This window comes from Nilaparvata lugens, chromosome 12 (assembly GCF_014356525.2).
Source record: "Nilaparvata lugens isolate BPH chromosome 12, ASM1435652v1, whole genome shotgun sequence".
NCBI classification, from domain to species: Eukaryota; Metazoa; Arthropoda; class Insecta; order Hemiptera; family Delphacidae; genus Nilaparvata; species Nilaparvata lugens.
The window spans coordinates 816,091-837,363 of NC_052515.1; the positions used below are offsets into that span (position 1 = coordinate 816,091).

General features: G+C 36.6%; 1 protein-coding gene across 1 annotated transcript in view; it reads left to right on the forward strand.

Moving 5' to 3' along the window:
• Positions 1-21,273, forward strand: part of LOC111049769 (myotubularin-related protein 13) — a 146,339-nt gene that overhangs the window by 80,452 nt on the left and 44,614 nt on the right. Inside the window, 12 exon segments of the mRNA XM_039439411.1 lie at positions 957-1,098; positions 2,356-2,490; positions 3,753-3,792; positions 4,896-5,029; positions 7,917-8,089; positions 8,709-8,878; positions 10,074-10,078; positions 10,193-10,372; positions 12,426-12,598; positions 13,218-13,387; positions 15,591-15,792; positions 19,068-19,264. Of these exon segments, the coding sequence (XP_039295345.1) occupies positions 957-1,098; positions 2,356-2,490; positions 3,753-3,792; positions 4,896-5,029; positions 7,917-8,089; positions 8,709-8,878; positions 10,074-10,078; positions 10,193-10,372; positions 12,426-12,598; positions 13,218-13,387; positions 15,591-15,792; positions 19,068-19,264 (1,721 nt within the window).

Here is a 21,273-nt window from a genome sequence, read left to right on the forward strand (position 1 = left end):
ATATTGTTGGTCATGTATTCTATGAATCAAGCCCGTTTTAAAACACAAATTGAAAAGCTGCTAACAGAGAACCCATTATATAATGTAGAGTGATGTTAATATATGTGTATGAACTGGCTCAGTAGTTTTATAGGATTTTATTCTTGACGACACCTTATGTACATTAAATTGTATTTATTGGTGGATTAACGTATTCTATTCTATGGCTTTGCTACGATAGACAAACAAGCTATCAGCGCATACTCAGACGGCCCATCTTAACGACCAATGACAGCTCTGCGATTGTGATACAATCTGTGGCACCGCGGTCAGAGTGCGAGGCAGGAATTTGGTACCGGTACCTGGATTTTGGAACATTTACTGCAAAAATGGTTCCCATGGGACGCGGAACTTTCTACCGTTTGTCACAATTTACCGCTTGGGACAATTTAGCGTATCCCAGAACCTCCCCAACGTGATCACACCCATATTTTAACTGTACCGGTCACTGACTCGGATACTGATAAGTAGGAATCCGCGTTAGTTTTAAAGATAATCGTATGCTTGTCATTGAATGAAACCTGTTTTTGATCAATTCATTCATTGTTTTATCGATTATTCATGAATGAATGTCGCAGGTCATGCTGATTTGTAGTAATCCGCCCTAATTTTTCTTCTTATTTATTCACATTTCATAATGCACAAATCAAATACATGATTAGAAAAGGACCAACAGGCCTAGCCCAAAACTGTTGTTCGCTTTCCGAATTTTGATCGTAGTAAGCCTATGTCTAAAAGGTAGCTTATGTTGCTTCACTTTGAGTTAAATTTTGAGCCCAGAAATATACAATAATAATATACTATTATTTTGTAGATAATAGTATGCTTGTCATTGAATGAAACAGGATTTGACCAATTCATTCATAGTTATTGATTATTTATGAATGAAAGTTCTCATTTATGAATGAACGTTGCAGGTCGAGCGTGGCGGAAAGTGACAGTGGGGATGTGGAGTCTGGATTCGACGAACAGGAGCCGGGGGGAGGGGGGTTGGGAGGTGGTCGAGCAGGAGACACTGAAGCGGCTGTCATAAGGATGGTGTCGCGATTTGTCGACAAGGTAAGTGATCGAATTGCAAGTTGAACGAAAATGTAGACTATCGTGTCTGAACACTTCTACCACTGCAAATTGAAAAGGCTAAAATCAAAGAGATGCATGTGTTGGGAAAATTAATTTTTTCCGAATGTATCTTGCTTATTACTATTAGCCGGTATAAGTTACATAAGTTGCTGTTTATAAGTTGCCAGATTCAACTTATTTCAAGATCTCAAATTTTTATTGGATAGGGAATTGATTGATGAAGTATTCTATCAGGGCTACTTGAACGTTCAATTATAGAAATAACTAGTACCCTTGTAATATTTTTCAACTTACACGATTACTTCCAACATTTATGTCATAAATGTAGTATCATAGAGAAACAATAGTGTAAGTAGATATCCCATGGTATAGGGAATTTATGTTGCAACTTTTACTGTTATCTCAAGCCGATTACTGTCGATTATTGTCAATTTTTTCTGTTCTGTTGGGGTGATAGTGTATAAACGGCACAATTTGAGAGACTACCAGCGTCACACAGCTGCATAGGAAAGAACTATGTGAACTATTGGCTTGGGATAACAGTAAAAGTTGCGACATAAACGCCCTATGCCATGGGATATCTATGCTATCGTTTCTCTATGGTAGTATTATAGTGAGCACTACATTATAATGACAGTATCTGATTAACATTGGTGTTGCTGTCCTTGCCTGTCATTCAACAAAGCAGATAGATCTATTCTCTCCTACCTCCGCACTGTTGCCAAATTGTTTTTCGACTATGAAGAAACATAATAAACTAGCAACGAACAAATTTGAATCACAGCTACCTGCTGTAGAAGGCGGTGGTAACAGAGAATCGGCAACTCTGCAGACTTACGCCGGGTTGCACAAAAGTCTGTTCATTTTTAATCCCGATTGACGAGTACCAATCAGAGAAGCCTTCTCCTCAGAAAAAGTTGCTCTGATTGGTTTTCATGAAATTCAATCATGATTAAAATTTATCAGGCTTTTGTGCAACTGGGCCTTATGTTTTTACTTTTTCGGTCACTTTCACTGATAATGGTGTGTGGGATTGCAGCTGGATACAGTCTCATCGCGGTCTCCAGCTGATGACCTTCATGATTTTCAATTTTTATTTTTGATGAAACATTTATGAAATTTAGACTAGCATTTTGGAATAATTGGTGTGTTCAATTGTGGCAAATAAATAGGTTAGATTGTATTGATATGGATGTAATATTGTATGTAATTTAGTGTGTAAATTTTAATCTGTAGGTTGGTAACGAAGGTGGAGTGACAACAGACCACATTCGCAGTTTGCACCAGATGATTCCCGGAGTGGTGCATATGCATGTGGAGACCCTGGAGGCTGTGCATAGGGAATCGAAACGGTTACCACCCATACAGAAGGTTAGTAGTTATTCACACTTGAAACACTTTCAGCATTCCTGCCACATTCGTTCTATGTTCACAGTTTGAATAGATCAAACAAAACTTTGAATAAATATAGAAAAACTAAAATAAATTCTCATAGTAGACTAGCCAACTACCTGACGTTTGATCGGACATTCTCGACTGTCAGACGAAAAGTATTCTGTAAAGGTAGGTGCACACAGATCGTCATCAGACAGACGGCACGCATCGGACGATTAGATTTGATGCATTGTTTTCAATTGGAGTGCACATACCTATACGATGCGAATAGGTATGCGCACTCCAATTGAAAACAATGAATCAAACAATGATCAATGATCGTCATCGGACGGACGGCACGCATCGGACGATTAGATTTGATGCATTGTTTTCAATTGGAGTGCACATACGATGCGAATAGGTATGCGCACTCCAATTGAAAACAATGATCAATGATCGTCATCGGACGGACGGCACGCATCGGACGATTAGATTTGATGCATTGTTTTCAATTGGAGTGCACATACCTATACGATGCGAATAGGTATGCGCACTCCAATTGAAAACAATGATCAATGATCGTCATCGGACGGACGGCACGCATCGGACGATTAGATTTGATGCATTGTTTTCAATTGGAGTGCACATACCTATACGATGCGAATAGGTATGCGCACTCCAATTGAAAACAATGAATCAAACAATGATCAATGATCGTCATCGGACGGACGGCACGCATCGGACGATTAGATTTAGGTATGCGCACTCCAATTGAAAACAATGCATCAAATCTAATCGTCCGATGCGTGCCGTCCGTCTGATGACGATCTGTGTGCGCCCACCTTAAGGCTGACCATTAACGACAGAACATTCATGATGAACATGTATACACATGTTTCATCATCAGTGAGAGGCTTCGAACAAAAAACAGCTGTTTGACAGCAGCTTCTATCATAAAAATGAAACAACCAATGACAATAAATAAACCACTGGAAAATTACAAATTATAATTTTACAAAATCAATTTAACCGCACAGTAGTGTGGAAAAAACAACAAAAAATCGAAGATACAAGCCTTTTTTCGAAGCCTTTTGCTGTGATGACACAATAATGTATGACGATATGTGTGTACACACATGGTCATCCTGCATGTCATGTCGTTAGTGGCCGGACTAACAGCTGGCTTGCTAGAGCACACAAACTTTGAAGAGCACACACAAATTTTGATGTTGGGTTTTTGTGTTTTTGGTTTTTTTGAGGCTGTATTTGAGGTTGAACTGTTTCAGATCATTATAATTTGTAATTTTCCAGTGGTTTATTTTATGTTGGAAGCTGCTGTCAAACAGCTGTTTTTCGTTCGAGTCCTCTTGCGTGAATGTATTTCTCGTTCGAAGACATAATTATCTTGTTCAAACATGCTCGATTAACTTGTCCTGTCGTTAGAGGCCAGCCTAACGGGAAAATAAAAATAGTTCAATATCATTCATGTAATAGTTGAAGTTATTCATGGACTAGATATTGCCTGATATGCTATTGAAGGAAATTAACTACCAATTTGTTTGTTTTTATTTTTTTGACGTTGTTCTGTTTTATAAAGGCGTTTTACAAGCATTGTTCTATTTCGTCTAATGTTAAAAATTCAACACATCATCATACTCTATAATAATTGTGTCAGAGCGTTCATCCTCAAATAACTCTCCAAAGTTATCAAACAATCTCATTTCAAGTTTAAGATAAAATACTTTTACTTTTGTTGATAATTAGTTAATAAATAGATATTTGTATGATGATATAAATATCATACATTTAATAATTATCAATATATTTTTGTATGATGTAAATGAATAAATATGTGTGAATTTAAGAAGTTATTTTAATGTGTTAGAAAAATTATGAGTCAATCTATTTTGTTACAACAAAAAACTAAGAGAAAAACTGAATTCAAGTGGAAAATGTAGAAAATTCGACTGCTATAGAATTAGAAAGTAGAAATAATTGTGTTATAATAGATAATTAGTAGGTACTTTCAAGTAGCATAATCTCATCGAAATCCATTCGATGGATGAAATCTTACAGACTTTGTAAGTAAACACACAAAGAAGAATCAGTTTCCCTACTAACTAGCTTGCAACTTCACTTTCTGGCAACCAGCCAACTACTGAACTGGACTGACGAAAACGATTCCAATGGACGGCCGTATTCGGCCGAGTTGACGGCCGGCAGATTCGACCCATCCAACGGCAGAAAGGATCGGCTGAATACGGTTCCAGTTGACGGTTACCCTTAGAAGGTAGGGCGTCGTATGTTCCAAGATAAATTTATTACGTTTGTTAGTTATTTTGATGGTGGTTAATTATTGTGTGGCCAGATTTGAATTCTAATCGTTTCTTGTTCTATTTCAGCTTGTGAGCAGATAGTGGTGAGAGCTTTTCCAGTGACGTCATTGACAAAAGAGAAACGAATTTCAGTGCAATATCTGGCGCATCTCGACCAGTGGCTACAGGAAGGACTGCAACTCCGTTCTTGCACATTCCAGGTTAGTGACGAAGAAGTACATGATAAGTTAAGAGTCACTTTGATAAGTGTCAAACATGGCATGGCTTCTTCTTGTCCTGTCTTTTACTTCTTGTTCTTCTTCTCTATTTTTCTTCTTCTTCTTCTTCCTCTTCTCCTTCTTCTTCTTTTCTCCTGTCATCATTCTCTTCTATTGTATTTCTCATATTTTATCCTTTTTCTTTGTATTTTTCTTCTTCTTCTTCTTCTTCTTCTTCTTCTTCTTCTGCTTTCTTCTTCACCTGCCTTCTTCTTCTGTCCTTCTCTCCATCCTCCATCTTCTTCCTTTCTCCTGTCATCATTATCTTCTATTTTATTCCTCTCTTCCTCCTTTTTCTTCTTTTTTCTTTTTTTTCTTCTTCACCTGCCTTCTTCTTCTGTCCTTCTCTCCATCCTCCATCTTCTTCCTTTCTCCTGTCATCATCTTCTTCTGTATTTTTCTTCTTATTCATCGCCACCTTCTCCTTCTCTCCCTCACGTTTCTTAAGCGTGTTATAAAGTTGCCTTATACTACAGGGTGTTTCAAAAAGAATGACCCAATTTTGAACAGTAATATTTATTTTAAAAAATGGTGCACACAAACCAATTCTACATCAAATTACTCACAGAAGTATCAAGTTTTCTGATGATGTTTTATAAGTGTTCGATGTGCTCCCTTTTGATGGCACAAGGATGTACGCCATTTCCTCAACACCAACTTGCCTCAACGTTGGATACGGCGCACAGGACCGCAGGACTTGGCTATGCATTCCTGGCCTCCACGGTCCCCACCGACATAACACCGTGTGATTTTTTTCCTGTTGGGATACGTTCCTCCCTTAGCACTTGATATTGAGTTGAGCATTGAGGAGCTAAAGACCAGGATAACTGATGCAGTAGCTACAGTCCGAGAAGACATCTTGAGATGAATTTATTTTCAATGTATTGTTTATCTTGTTCTATTGGCTGATAAATTGTTTGTTTGTCAGTTGATGAAGGTGGCTTTTGACAAAGAGGTGACGGTGGAGAGCATCGATTGTTTACACTAATTCAAAATTCAAATTCAAATTGAGTTTTATTCACAGAAATCATTACAAATACAGTACACATGTATAAATAATATAAATACTGGTGAATTTTCCCCACAGAGACAAGTCTGTGTGTGGGGAAAGTGTTCTAATGAAAAACAACTTGATACTAAAAAGAAAATTATAAATATTTACAATACAGTATAATTTGAAAAATAAAAGTTGATTAAATGTAGTGGAGAAAGTATATGTTTTGAATTGAAGAAGTACAATATAACTATTATGGTATATAGCTTTAACATGGCACACAAAATAAAATTTAGAACTTGAACAATGATAAATTATGAGCAATATATTGATGATATAATATATACTTTCATATATATGATGATGATAGATAAGATTTTTATCTAATTCATATATATGATGATGAATACAAGAAAAATATATACATAGTATCAAAATCGGTTAGAGGTGTAGATGAGCTGATCAGCGACATCCCTGCCGGTTTCAAATAACCACATATTTAAAAATCGTTTGTATATGTTAAGGCTAAGGGGTTCTATTTGCTTTATGTAGGCGGGTATATTTCTATAAAGAATGTGGCATATGTAATGACTATTAAATCTAAACTAAAGTTTGCAAATAAGGCTATGTGCACACCAGTTAGTCAAGACAAGGCATGATCAAATCAAAATCAAAATCTTTATTTCGCCAAAATACAAAATCACTTGAAATATTTCAAATATATATTAATACAATAATAACTAAAGTATACAGTAGATACATAATCAAGGAAATTAATACTAAATTTCGATTGAATAAATAGAATTGGCACAGCTTGCAAAGCGAACCTGTGCGCTAGCTGTGAGTTCATTTCCAGTGTATTTTTTTTAAACCTGCTTGCAAAATGTCACAATACTTCACACAGTTGTTTATGGAGACATGTCTAATTGCACGTTTAGTCACAATACTTTACATTGTTGGTTGTGACGCAACACACACTGATTAGTCATTGCAATTAGACATGACTCCATAAGCAACTATGTGAAGTATTGTGACTGATCATGTCTTGACTAATCGGTGTGTGACCAGCCTAATCACTGTGTGTTGCGTCATAACAATCAATGTGAAGAATTGTGACTAAACGTGTCTTGTCTTGTATTAATCAACTCGTGTGCGCCTAGAATTATGGTGGGCACACACCAGTAGTGAAGGCAAGACTAGTCACGATTAGTCACAATACTTCACATTGTTGCTTATGAAGCAACACACACCGATTAGTCATTGCAATTAGACATGTCTTCATAAGCAACTATGTGAAGTATTGTGACTAAACATGTCTTGTCTTAATAATTATTATTAGACGAAAATCCAAATTAAATGCTGTAATTCACCCCGAAGACTTCTGCTACTGCAAATATTGACAACAGGGTAAACAGCTAGATGGAAATTCGATGAGCGGTACTATTCAAAAATTATTTGTCAACGAACCCAGTACCTTCTAATTGCCGGTCGATTCCGGGCTGACAAATGATATTGCCGGTCGATTCCCGGGCTGACAAATAATTTTTGAATAGTAGCGCTTATCGAATTTCCATCTAGCTGTTTACCTGTTGTCAATATTTGCAGTAGCAGAAGTCTTCGGGGTGAATTACAGCATTTAATTTGGATTTTCGTTTAATAATAATTATTAATTCATTAGAATTTGAATGATTGCAATATCTCAGTAATTTATATCTCTAAGTAATATCTCTGTGTCTTGTCTTTACTAACTGGTGTGCGCCTAGCCTTGCTCTTTCTCTTTAATATCAATTTGCTATTTATCTCGTTCTATTGATAACTGATGACTTTGTTTGTCAGTTGATGAAGGTGGCTTTTGACGAGGAGGTGACGATGGAGAGCATCGAGTGCTTTCGCAAGCTGATTCACAAGGTTCGCTACCCGCCGCACATATTCCACCATTTTGCATTCACCGGCCAAGTGGTTGTGCCGCAGACGCCCACCGACGGAAAGGCCAAGAATGCCACACTCAAGTTAGTCGCATTCTTCATCTATAATATAATAAAGAAAAGAACCGTCTTGAAGCCGTAGGGATAGGAAATTCATGAATGACGCAATTCAAGGAAAGAATTGGTCAATTAATTTGTTGCGTTTAGCCGCTCAAGTGAGCAGGGCTCTTGCAGCATGCAACACTTCAAGTTGACCTTAATTTTATGGTGATGAGAACTGTTGATACTTTTACACAGAATACATTCAGAAAAGAAACTCGGCTGGTACCCTGTCACAACAATCCGCCATCTTGGAAGAAAGTTCAGCATTGTAATAGTATAGATGGAAGGTTCGGATCACTCTACTAATCCGGGTCAATCGGTCTCGTTCACTGCCGCGAGCCTATCAAAAGACCAGAATTTTAATTTCTAACAAGATGGCGCAGTCACGTGACGTGTCTTGGTGCACTCAAGTATTTGTGACATGTAAAAAGGATAGACGTTTGATTGATACTTTCCATTCTGTGACTTTACTTGGCTCGGCCAATGACAGTAAAGCGCAATAACCTTCATTTTGTTTTACAGTCAATAGTTGGCCATTTACTTATAAATTTACTGTTTTTATTTTCGATGTACTAATATTGTTTTCAATGTTTAATTGCAGAGGTTTTGCGAAGAAGACGTTGTTGAAAACAGCGCGGAAAGCAGGGTTCAAGCAGAAAGCATCCAAACGACAGAAGTACGTTCTGCCGAATGTTGGCAATAGTTCGAACAAATACATGACTTCACCTGGCAGGATGAGTCTTCCACTGGCTGATCAGGATGATGTCTCCGGTAAGAACTAGTTTTCAATTTTTTTAAAATAAAAAAATTGGTTTATCTGAGAGAAATTTTCAGGGATTTCGTAGATAAGATAATTAACGATTTTGTGAAATGCATAAACAGCTTTTTATTGGTTTATATAAGAGATAAAATTGATAATTATTATTCTTTGATTATATAAAATTGATGAATGAATCATTTCTCGAATACTTTTTAAAAATAGAGAAGGGTGCTATTAGCTTCAATTGCATTTTGGTTGAAATGAGATGTTGATGCAAGAAAAAGTAAAAGTAAATTCGAATTTTCAGGTTAAATATTACCGTTCCAAATCCATGTCAATAAAATTAATAAAATAACATTAGAATATACTACAATAAAATATTTTCTGATGAAATAAACACATAGATGTTGTCAGTTTTCTACACTTTAATTTGGTACACGACCATGGTTCGTGACCACACAGGTCACATTTTCAAGCTTGAAAATGTGACCTGTGTGGTCACGAAACCATGGTCGTGTACCAAATTAGAGTGTAGAAAACTGACAACATCTATGTGTTTTTTTTCATCATGGAACGTTTCTACAACATCGACCACAACTCAGTTGAAGTTTTAAAATATTTCTGTTGTCTATGTTATATTATAAATATTTTTTAGTTTACTTGTATCATTTTTCGGTAATTAGTAAGTTAACCATGTCTAAATATCTGAAGACTGTTTTTAGCTGGATGAAACGAAGTTAGGTACGATTCTTCCCGCTAGGTCTCGCGCTTGTCGGTTCAGCCATTTTGCAGTCATCCAACCAGCTGTTGGCGTGTATTTTGAATGCGAATTTTTTGTTTTATCTGTATTTTTTCTGATTCTTGAATGAATAAAGATGAGAAATTTGGCTGAGAATTTTCAACTTCAATTGGATTATTAATTTTAAATGATTAAGGTTGTTATTAATAACAACATCACACACACAAACATTTGATGGATTTCAGCCATCATTTTATCCATAATTACCCACTTTCATATTCAATGGTAACTGTAGGAAAAATAAATGTGAAATACGTGCGCCGCAAAGTTCCTCTGCTGCACTCGAGAAACGTTTCTTTCGGTGCAGCAAACTGTCACTTTGCGCACTAGTTGCACAAATAAATATTCCCCTATAATTATAAAGTGTTGTTCTATCATTTATTGACATGTTTGGTTTGATTTGTCAGCTGATGTCAGTGGCATTTGACGATGAGGTGACAATGGAAAGCATAGAGTGTTTCTAAAGCGTGTTGTGAGTTAAAAAAGTGCTTCAGTTGATTGAGTGATTTGTTTGTTTGTTTGTCAGTTGATGAAGGTGGCTTTTGACGAGGAGGTGACGATGGAGAGCATCGAGTGCTTTCGCAAGCTGATTCACAAGGTTCGCTACCCGCCGCACATATTCCACCATTTTGCATTCACCGGCCAAGTGGTTGTGCCGCAGACGCCCACCGACGGAAAGGCCAAGAACGCCACACTCAAGTTAGTCGCAATTAATTACTAAATCGAATAACAACCTCACTTGAGCTGGGTTTTCGTTTGGGTGTAAATGCCGTCGTCGACCACGACAGGGTGAAGATCTCAGATTGGGTAGATTTCAATTTGTTATTTTAAATAACCTAGAAGATTATTGTCAATTATGTTTTTTAATGGGGGATGTTGAGTTTATACCTTCAAATGGTATTATGTTGATATTATTAGAAATTCACTTTTTGTGTAGTTGAGAAGTTGATATTATGGTAATTATTCATATTGAATGAAAAAGACTAAGAAATTGTCAAAAAACCACAGATTTATTGATACTTAGAAAGGCTGGTTTCGGTTATTACACCATTGTCAATCTCTGATAAACTAAAACTGAATACAAGAGCAGCATAATTTAAACCAGTAGGCGAGTACTGCTATTGGTCAAGGGCATGAACGCCTGCCATTGGCCCAGCTAGACAGTCTCCTCCCACTCAACGTACGTAAGCATACATTAGTCAATAGTTTTTCCATTTACATATTGTTTTATTATCTTCACACTTGTTTCTTGTTTCTTATTTTGTACTGAAAGTAAATTTTGTTATCATGGTTATTCTGCTGCTTAAGCCGCCATTTTGTCACACCGTTGAGTGGGAGGAGACTGTCTAGCTGGGCCAATGGCAGGCGTTCATGCCCTTGACCAATAGCATTACTCGCGTATTAGTATAAATTCTGCTGCTCTTGTATTTAGTTTTAGTTTATCAGAGATTGACAATGGTGTAATAACCGAAACCGGTCTTTCTAAGTATCAATAAATCTGTGGTTTTTGACAATTTCTTAGTCTTTTTCATTCAATTATTAGAAATTAGCTGTTTTAGCACACTTGAATTTTGGAAGATATGAATGTCAACAATGCTTGTCGTCGTTGACTGCGGAAATTTACGCACAAACGAAAATGCACCTTCAGATAGTAGTATGAATAAAAGAAATCATAAGAAGATATTCCATGGTATAGGACGTTTATGATCCAAATTTCACTCCCAACTCAAGCCGATTACTGTCGACCTTGGAGGCTGTGCATAGGGAGTCAAAACGGTTGCCACCCATACAGAATGTTAGTCACTGTCATAGAGAAGATAGCATAAGAAGATATCCCATGGTATAGGTCGTTTATCTTCCAAATTTCGAGCCGATTTTTTGTAATCTCAAGCCGATTACTGTCGACCACTTTCAATTATTACTGTTTTGTTAGGGTGAGAGTATAAGAACGGCAAAGTATGAGACACTGCCACGGTCACATAGCTGCACCAGACACAAATACGTTGACTTCATAACAATCAATGTGAAGAATTGTGACTAAACGTGTCTTGTCTTGTATTAATCAACTCGTGTGCGCCTAGAATTATGGTGGGCACACACCAGTAGTGAAGGCAAGACTAGTCACGATTAGTCACAATACTTCACATTGTTGCTTATGAAGCAACACACACCGATTAGTCATTGCAATTAGACATGTCTTCATAAGCAACTATGTGAAGTATTGTGACTAAACATGTCTTGTCTTAATAATTATTATTAGACGAAAATCCAAATTAAATGCTGTAATTCACCCCGAAGACTTCTGCTACTGCAAATATTGACAACAGGGTAAACAGCTAGATGGAAATTCGATGAGCGGTACTATTCAAAAATTATTTGTCAACGAACCCAGTACCTTCTAATTGCCGGTCGATTCCCGGGCTGACAAATGATATTGCCGGTCGATTCCCGGGCTGACAAATAATTTTTGAATAGTAGCGCTTATCGAATTTCCATCTAGCTGTTTACCCTGTTGTCAATATTTGCAGTAGCAGAAGTCTTCGGGGTGAATTACAGCATTTAATTTGGATTTTCGTTTAATAATAATTATTAATTCATTAGAATTTGAATGATTGCAATATCTCAGTAATTTATATCTCTAAGTAATATCTCTGTGTCTTGTCTTTACTAACTGGTGTGCGCCTAGCCTTGCTCTTTCTCTTTAATATCAATTTGCTATTTATCTCGTTCTATTGATAACTGATGACTTTGTTTGTCAGTTGATGAAGGTGGCTTTTGACGAGGAGGTGACGATGGAGAGCATCGAGTGCTTTCGCAAGCTGATTCACAAGGTTCGCTACCCGCCGCACATATTCCACCATTTTGCATTCACCGGCCAAGTGGTTGTGCCGCAGACGCCCACCGACGGAAAGGCCAAGAATGCCACACTCAAGTTAGTCGCATTCTTCATCTATAATATAATAAAGAAAAGAACCGTCTTGAAGCCGTAGGGATAGGAAATTCATGAATGACGCAATTCAAGGAAAGAATTGGTCAATTAATTTGTTGCGTTTAGCCGCTCAAGTGAGCAGGGCTCTTGCAGCATGCAACACTTCAAGTTGACCTTAATTTTATGGTGATGAGAACTGTTGATACTTTTACACAGAATACATTCAGAAAAGAAACTCGGCTGGTACCCTGTCACAACAATCCGCCATCTTGGAAGAAAGTTCAGCATTGTAATAGTATAGATGGAAGGTTCGGATCACTCTACTAATCCGGGTCAATCGGTCTCGTTCACTGCCGCGAGCCTATCAAAAGACCAGAATTTTAATTTCTAACAAGATGGCGCAGTCACGTGACGTGTCTTGGTGCACTCAAGTATTTGTGACATGTAAAAAGGATAGACGTTTGATTGATACTTTCCATTCTGTGACTTTACTTGGCTCGGCCAATGACAGTAAAGCGCAATAACCTTCATTTTGTTTTACAGTCAATAGTTGGCCATTTACTTATAAATTTACTGTTTTTATTTTCGATGTACTAATATTGTTTTCAATGTTTAATTGCAGAGGTTTTGCGAAGAAGACGTTGTTGAAAACAGCGCGGAAAGCAGGTTTCAAGCAGAAAGCATCGAAACGACAGAAGTACGTTCTGCCGAATGTTGGCAATAGTTCGAACAAATACATGACTTCGCCTGGCAGGATGAGTCTTCCACTGGCTGATCAGGATGATGTCTCCGGTAAGAACTAGTTTTCAATTTTTTTAAAATAAAAAAATTGGTTTATCTGAGAGAAATTTTCAGGGATTTCGTAGATAAGATAATTAACGATTTTGTGAAATGCATAAACAGCTTTTTATTGGTTTATATAAGAGATAAAATTGATAATTATTATTCTTTGATTATATAAAATTGATGAATGAATCATTTCTCGAATACTTTTTAAAAATAGAGAAGGGTGCTATTAGCTTCAATTGCATTTTGGTTGAAATGAGATGTTGATGCAAGAAAAAGTAAAAGTAAATTCGTATGGCTTTTGTTTGGTGGGGAGTCCCTTGAGGGAAGGTCCCACCGCCTGAATATATAATTTAAGCCGTCAATGCGCCTCACAACTGTCATACTTCAGCCGGGACCGACAGTTTAACGTGCCCATCCGATAACACGGATGCAATATTAAGCTAATTCTCATTCATTTTAATGGGGCTACTTCAAAGTTCAATTGAATAATTACTAGTAACTTACACTTTTTTGTTCTCTTTTTGGCACGACTAGTCTCTGCCAAATACTAGTGATTCTATTTGAATAATTATAAAACTAATTCTGTGGCTATAAAGAATTTATAGTTTTTATTAATAAGTCTAGTTGAGTTTCTCGTGCTGAGACGATTGAAAAAACGAATTATGAAAGTGGCTTGTGGCTTGTCTAGGCTTGTCCAATGACAGACGTCCACCTTGATAGGTTTAAGACTAGTTCATTCTAAAAATGATATATTCTAAGCTTATTCTATTCAAAAATTTGAAATTATTCCAAAGTTCAATTTGGCTAGCTATTCAGCAAAAGAATGAGTTATTTACGTTATTCAATCTACTCATTCTTTAATACAGTCACAAATTATAGATATATTCCGTTCAATTAGAGACTCTTTAAATCTGGGTTTCTATTCATTTTTGTGCCTACATTCGACAAACCGATGATTTTGGATTGAAAAAAATGTGTGAGGTAAATGTCTAAGGATGTGCATTTCGCTTCTAATGTGCTTTCAAACAATGCTCCACGTTTTAACTACAATTTAATATTTGCTACATTATTTTACTTTTAATAATAATTCACTTCACCTGCAATCGTTGAATAACTGGCTGTATGACGCACATTCAAGGTATTATCATGACTTTGATTCTGTCAAATGATATTTTATAAATATTATTATTATTATATTATTATTATTATTATTATTATTATTATTATTATTATTATTATTATGAAGTATGCGCTGCCCAAATCACGTTTTTGTTTCTCAGAAGCTGCTTTATGTGTTGTAATCAGTCAGCTGTACCAACTTATCCAGTGGAATTATCCTTTGTAAAGCAGCAATAATGCACAATTCTTTCATTGAGCAGGCTTCTTTGTAATTTATTATTGTCAATATATTGTTTTTAATAGTTATTGATACAGTTTTTTAATCTATAACTGTAGTATTTAATCTAGAATTATGAAATAAAACTCTTTAACCCCGGACGGACTCGATGAACCCGGGCGGTTAGTCGACGGAGCACCTCTCTGTAGTACTGGTCGTTTACAGTTTGGCCGGGTGGCAGAAACTCTTTGTGAACGGCCAGTACTACAGAGAGGTGCTCCATCGACTAACCGCCCGGGTTCATCGAGTCCGTCCGGGGATTGCCGATTCGTGGAGCCTCCATCACGACAATGCTCCGTCGCACACCTGCCTGCTCGTCACCGAGCAGTTGGCCAAACTGTCGAGGGTAACGTTGCCACATCCTCCTTACAGCCCGGATCTGGCACCACCGGACTTCTTTTTGTTCCCCAAGATCAAAGAGACAACTTAAGGGGACGCGGTTCGGGACTCTGGAAAACGTTCAACGTGCTACGACGAGGGCTCTAGACAGCATAGAGGTTGCCGACTTCCAGGGAGCGTTCAGGGATTTGAAAATCCGGTATCAGCGTGTTATCGACTCCAATAGGGACTACTTTGAAGATATCTAATGAAAAATTGTACATATTTCGCTCATAAAAAATTTCCTGAGGTCAGTCCGGTTACTTATTATACAGATCCTGTACAGTGAACGGTAATCAATGTATGTTATGGAGTAATAATACTAGATCAATTGTAAAATAGTATTAATATTGTGAAAAATGTGATAATTGGGATAAATCAAATTGATAAATGAATAAATTTTCATCAGATTTAAATGTTGTTGGTTTTCAGTTGACGAGTTTGAGGTGGGTGTTCCTCCAGGCTTGATAGCGCCCGCAGCCGACGCGAAGACACTGGAGCGACTGATTGAACGGGTCTACGTCAAGGACTGGATGCGACTGGGTCTGGGCTGCAGCAGCAGTGGCAACTCGTCGAAAAACAAGGACCCTTTTCGAATCACCTCCATCAATAGCACCTACTCTGTCTGCCAAAGGTGGGTGTCTCACTCTTGTCTATTTACTATAGTGATGTCCACCTCTGTTACAATCAATCCAGATAAAAAACATTCCTTACTAAATAGCTATTTGTATATCTAGAGTGAAAAGTACTGGTTTTTCTCCCTGAGGAAAAAGTTTGAAGCCCGAGGCGAAGCCGAGGGCAACAATTTTCCCGAGGGAGAAATAGTTATTTGTATATCTAGAGTGAAAAGTACTGGTTTTTCTCCCTGAGGAAAAAGTTTGAAGCCTGAGGCGAAGCCAGAGGGCAACATTTTCCTGAGGCAGAAAAAACATTTTTCACTCATGATATACACAACATTTTTCCCCCACCTACATTTTTATAAAAACTTCAAATAAAATAAGTTTCAAAAACGTACGTGACCAAACAATGTGTTACAACATAATCTAAAAAGTAAACAGAAATAGCTGGCTTGTAATCACAGTTCTCCGCCGACAGCGCTATCTGTCGGCAAAAGTTGTAACAACAATGGCCGCCACAACTGCAGCTACGATGAAGTTCCCGTTTCAAATTTGATTAGTTAATGAGGAATATTCGTTGGCTGGTATTTTGAGTAACATGGAATAAAAAAAATATTTTTTTTTAGTATAGTGATATGAAGCTTGTAATAATTTTAGCATACAAACTTAAATTTCATTTATTGATCAAATGTCTGGTTGAGGTATTGAATTTAGTTGGTTTAATGACTACTCTATATGCTTCCTCATCTGAGCTTAGACCTTCTAACCTATTACAATGTAAGTTTTTAAAATAGAGATGCTTCCCATGTTATTTAAATTGAGTCACTTTTCCTCCCTAGGGAGTTTTTCTGTTTTCCTACCGAGAGCGAAGAAGGGACACTTTGGTATTATGTTTCAGGGAGTAAAGTAAGTACTTTAGACAGGAGGTGGAGGAAAAAATAATAAATTGAATTGTATTACTAGTATCAATACTTAAAATTCCTAACTTTAGTGAAGTCCACGTGGAGAAAGTTAGCAGAACAACGTTGCCGATCCTCTGTCTTGTACCTTCTCAACTTGGACAGTGGAGATGCTGATTTGAGTTTGATGTTCCGAGTTCTTTGTAGACTTTCTTGGATGATTGTTGGATGATTTTGATATGACCAAAGCGTTTGAAACTGTTGATCATACTATATTATGTCATAAACTATCTTATTACGGGTTGAATCAATTGGCTGTTGACCTTATTTATTCCTATCTTACAAATAGAGTACAGTATGTTTTAAAAAATGGCGAGTATTCTAGAGGTGGAATAGTCAAATACGGCGTACCACAAGGTTCCATTCTTGGTCCACTGTTATTCATTGTTTATATTAATGATTTGCCTAATATTATTAACTCTTGTAATGACGATAGTGCTTCGTATTTGTTTGCTGATGACTTAGGTTTAAAGGTAGCTAATAAGAATAAGGATCATTTGTATTCTAGCATACTGAATAATACCTCTAAAATTGAAGATTGGTGTGCAGCAAACAATTTGAGCATTAATTCCACAAAAACAGAGGATATAACTTTTAGCTTTGACAGAAAAATTAATGACATAAACTCAATTAAGTTTCTTGGAGTGAAAATTGATACCAACCTGACTTGGAAATGCCATATAACATATATTTATAAAAAAATCAACAAGGGCATCTTCCTTTTACGTAGATTATGTAATATTGTAGATATGTCTGTTCTAATGAGTGTTTACTTTGCCCATATTCATAGCCTTTTGCTATATGGAATCCAGCTGTGGGGCAATGGCTCAACTACTGACATCTTGTTTAAATGTCAAAAGAAAGCAGTAAGAATAATTTGCCACAAGGCTCCTCGTACTCCATGCAAATCATTATTTATTGAACTCGGACTATTAACACTGCCATCTTTGTATGTATTGTCATGCTTGATTTCAATGAAGAAAACTGAAAATGAATATGATGTTAACTCTAGGATACACCAACATAACACTAGACATAGGAATAATATAAGAGTCGAGTATTGCCAATTTACAAGTTCTCAAAAAAACTGGCAATACATGTCAATAAAACTTTATAACGCTTTGCCTGAAAATATCAAAAGAATGAGCTTTAATAGTTACTGCAAATATTTTGAAAAAAGTACTGGTCAATGAATGTTTATATAAAGTTGAAGATTTCTTTGTAATAGATTTTTTAAATTGATGTTTTCTGTCTTATTAATGACGTTGTTGTAACATTTTAATGTTGTGTGACAATAAATAATTTGATTTGATTTGATTTAGCTTCTCTAATCCTGTTCAGAACTTTTTTATTCTCCTTGGCAATAATTTCCATGCGCACATCTCTGTATTTGCGTTTCACTTCTATAGCTTTTTCAATTTTCTCAACATAATTTCGCTTTAGTGAGGTCCACGTTATAATGGCAGTGGAGAAAGGTAGGAGAAGAACGTTCCCGATCCTCTGTCGTGTCAATGCCTTCTATAGACGGTAGCTGATACAGGTTTATTGATGTAATATTAACTGTTCATTCTTGTTAAAAAAAAAAAAAAACAATTATATTTTGTTAAGCAAGAAATTATATTTTTCAATAATTTCATGATGCATTTTCATAACTAAGATGAAATATTTTGTTAATCAATTATTAATTCTACATTGTTAAAAGGCGATCTGGCAACAGAGCAAAGAGAGAAAGAGATAGTGCAATCGAGAAAGAGATAGTGCAAAGAGAAATGCAATGCAATTTGAAACGGGAACTTCATCATAGCTGCAGTTGTGGCGGCCATTGTTGTTACAACTTTTGCCGACAGATAGCGCTGTCGGCGGAGAACTGTGATTACAAGCCAGCTGTTTCTGTTTACTTTTTAGATTATGTTGTAACACATTGTTTGGTCACGTACGTTTTTGAAACTTATTTTATTTTATTTTTTATCTACTTTGTTGAATGATAGACAAGGATGGCAATACCATTGCTAATCAAACACTGCCATTATAACGTGGACCTCACTATAGAAACATGAATAATATAAAACCTCCTCAATATTTTCTGAATAAATACAAAAGTACCAACGCTGGTAGTCTCTCATGTTGTTCTGTTCTTACACTCTGCCAAAACAGTAATAACAGACAATAGTCGACAGTAATCAGCTTGAGTTAACAAAAAGGCGGCTTCAAAATTGAAACATAAACTATCTATACCATGGAATATCTTCTTATGATATCTTTTCTCTATGTTAATACTCAAAATTTTTCGAGTTAGTTCTAAAACTAATAATTTGTTTTTTATGGTGTTTCAGCTACCCAGCACTGTTAGTGATGCCGGCCGGTGTGTCGGACGAAAGCCTGAAGCGGTTCTGTCGCTGCTACCGACACAGCAGGGTGCCTGTGATCACGTGGAGACATGCACGCACCAAGGCACTCCTGTTGCGAGGGGCCGGCTATCACGGCAAGGGGGTCATGGGCATGCTCAAGAGCTCGCATCCTAGCTCGGCTGGTCAGTCTAATCATTTTTTTCATTGTTTCTTATGGGAGTGTTCACACAGGGGCAGAAAATGAATTGCGTTGTTTCTTATGAGAGTGTTCACCCAGGGGCAGGAGATAAATTGTGTTGTTTCTTATGGGAGGGCTCACACAGGGGCAGAAAATGAATTGCGTTGTTTCTTATGAGAGTGTTCACACAGGGACAGATGCGTATTTGTCCAAGTGCACGCCCAGATGAAAAACAAACTATGGTAAGAGCTATTGGAACATAATTATTGTTCAGGGTCGCTTTCTCCAAAACAGTTTAACTTCTAAATAAGTTAAAATCTAGATTGAGTTCAAATCTAATTTAAACCATCAGCTGTCTAAATTGAAATACATTATAATAAATGCAAGCATACATTGCTTAAACGGGTTTAATAGTTGGAGCAACTTCACATAGGAAGTTCACACAGGGGCAGATAATGAATTGCGTTGTTTCCTATGGGAGGGTTCACACAGGGGCAGAAAATGAATTGCGTTGTCCAAGTGCATGCCCAGATAAGAATCAAACTATGGTAAGAGCTATTGGAACATAATAGTTCTCTAAAACAGTTAAACTTCTAAGGGCCGTTTGCACATTCAACGCTTAAACTGAATTTAATCAGCTGGTGGCTTAATCTCAAAATGAACCACATTACAACGAACGAGACTTGATATGGATTTAATCCAGTTTAAAATGAGATATAGTTTAAACTGGCACTGTGCAAACGGCCCTAAATAAGTTAAAGTTAAATTCTAGTTTAAACCATCAACAATACATTATAATAAATGCGAGCATACATTGATTAAACGGGTTTAATAGTTGGAGCAACTTTGGAGAAAGCGACCATTAGTTAGATAAAACTAAACTATACTCCGACTCAACGCACGCACTGGTACGCGTGTACTTGCTGGTTGCGTTCAGTGTGAGAAGCGACATGCACGTCACAACGTGTTTCAATGGCTCTTTCCAGATTTTATTTCTCGGCTCATGCATGATCACTTGCACATATACAGACAAAAAAAAAACGCATTCAATGAGATCTAAAAAAAAACTTTATTGTTTCTTCCATAACCAATACAGTCAAAGATCATTCCCTAATATTGGATTGCTATTGCTATCCTTGTCTGTGATTAGACAAAGTAGAAAGCTCTATTCTTCCCCAAATCCTCCCTGTTGCCAATTTGTTTCTATGTTGTGAAAAAATATTAGTCCATGAGAAAATAATATATTTCCTTGAGGAGTGGAATATATTTTAGATAGATTTGATTATTATTGACAAGAATCAATAAATTAATATTACACTGGAATAACTTGAATCGCAACTATCCACTATAGAAGGCGGTGATAACAGAGAATTGGAAACTCTTTATAACGTGCATAGCCTAGGTCTTTATTTATAGTGCTGCTAAACTAGCTAGCAGTGCTATTTACTTTTGATTCTACTACTTAACAATAATAGATCATTCATTTCACTGCCATTTACATAAAGTACAAACATGAATAAAAAGAAAAATAAACAATATCAGTACCCGTTTTGAATTATTCAATTACAACATGCTTTAACATTGATGCCATTTTCAAGTCTTTTAAGTTTCAAGTCTTGAAAATGGCATCAATGTCCGAAACATGTTGTGATTAAATAATTCAAAAAGGGTACTGAGATTTTTCATTTTTATTTTTCTTTCAATTTATATTACAAGTAGCCCTATACAGAAAAGAGATAAGTACAAACATGATTATGCAGCTCCTTTTTGAAACATAATATCAGTCATATATGAATGTCCATAGAGCATCCCTCTTAAGCTTAAAACTGTAAGTACAGTCTGGGGGTCCTGTAGCTTTGCCTATTGGCGGAGGACCACTAGCTACTTCCCGTTCAAAAACATGGAACATTTTTGAAAATGTATCTTTCCGTAAGCAACATGTGCTCATTTGTATCTTCTCTAAAGCAACGTTTTGCATCTGAAAAGATACACAAGGAGTTTAATGTATCTTCC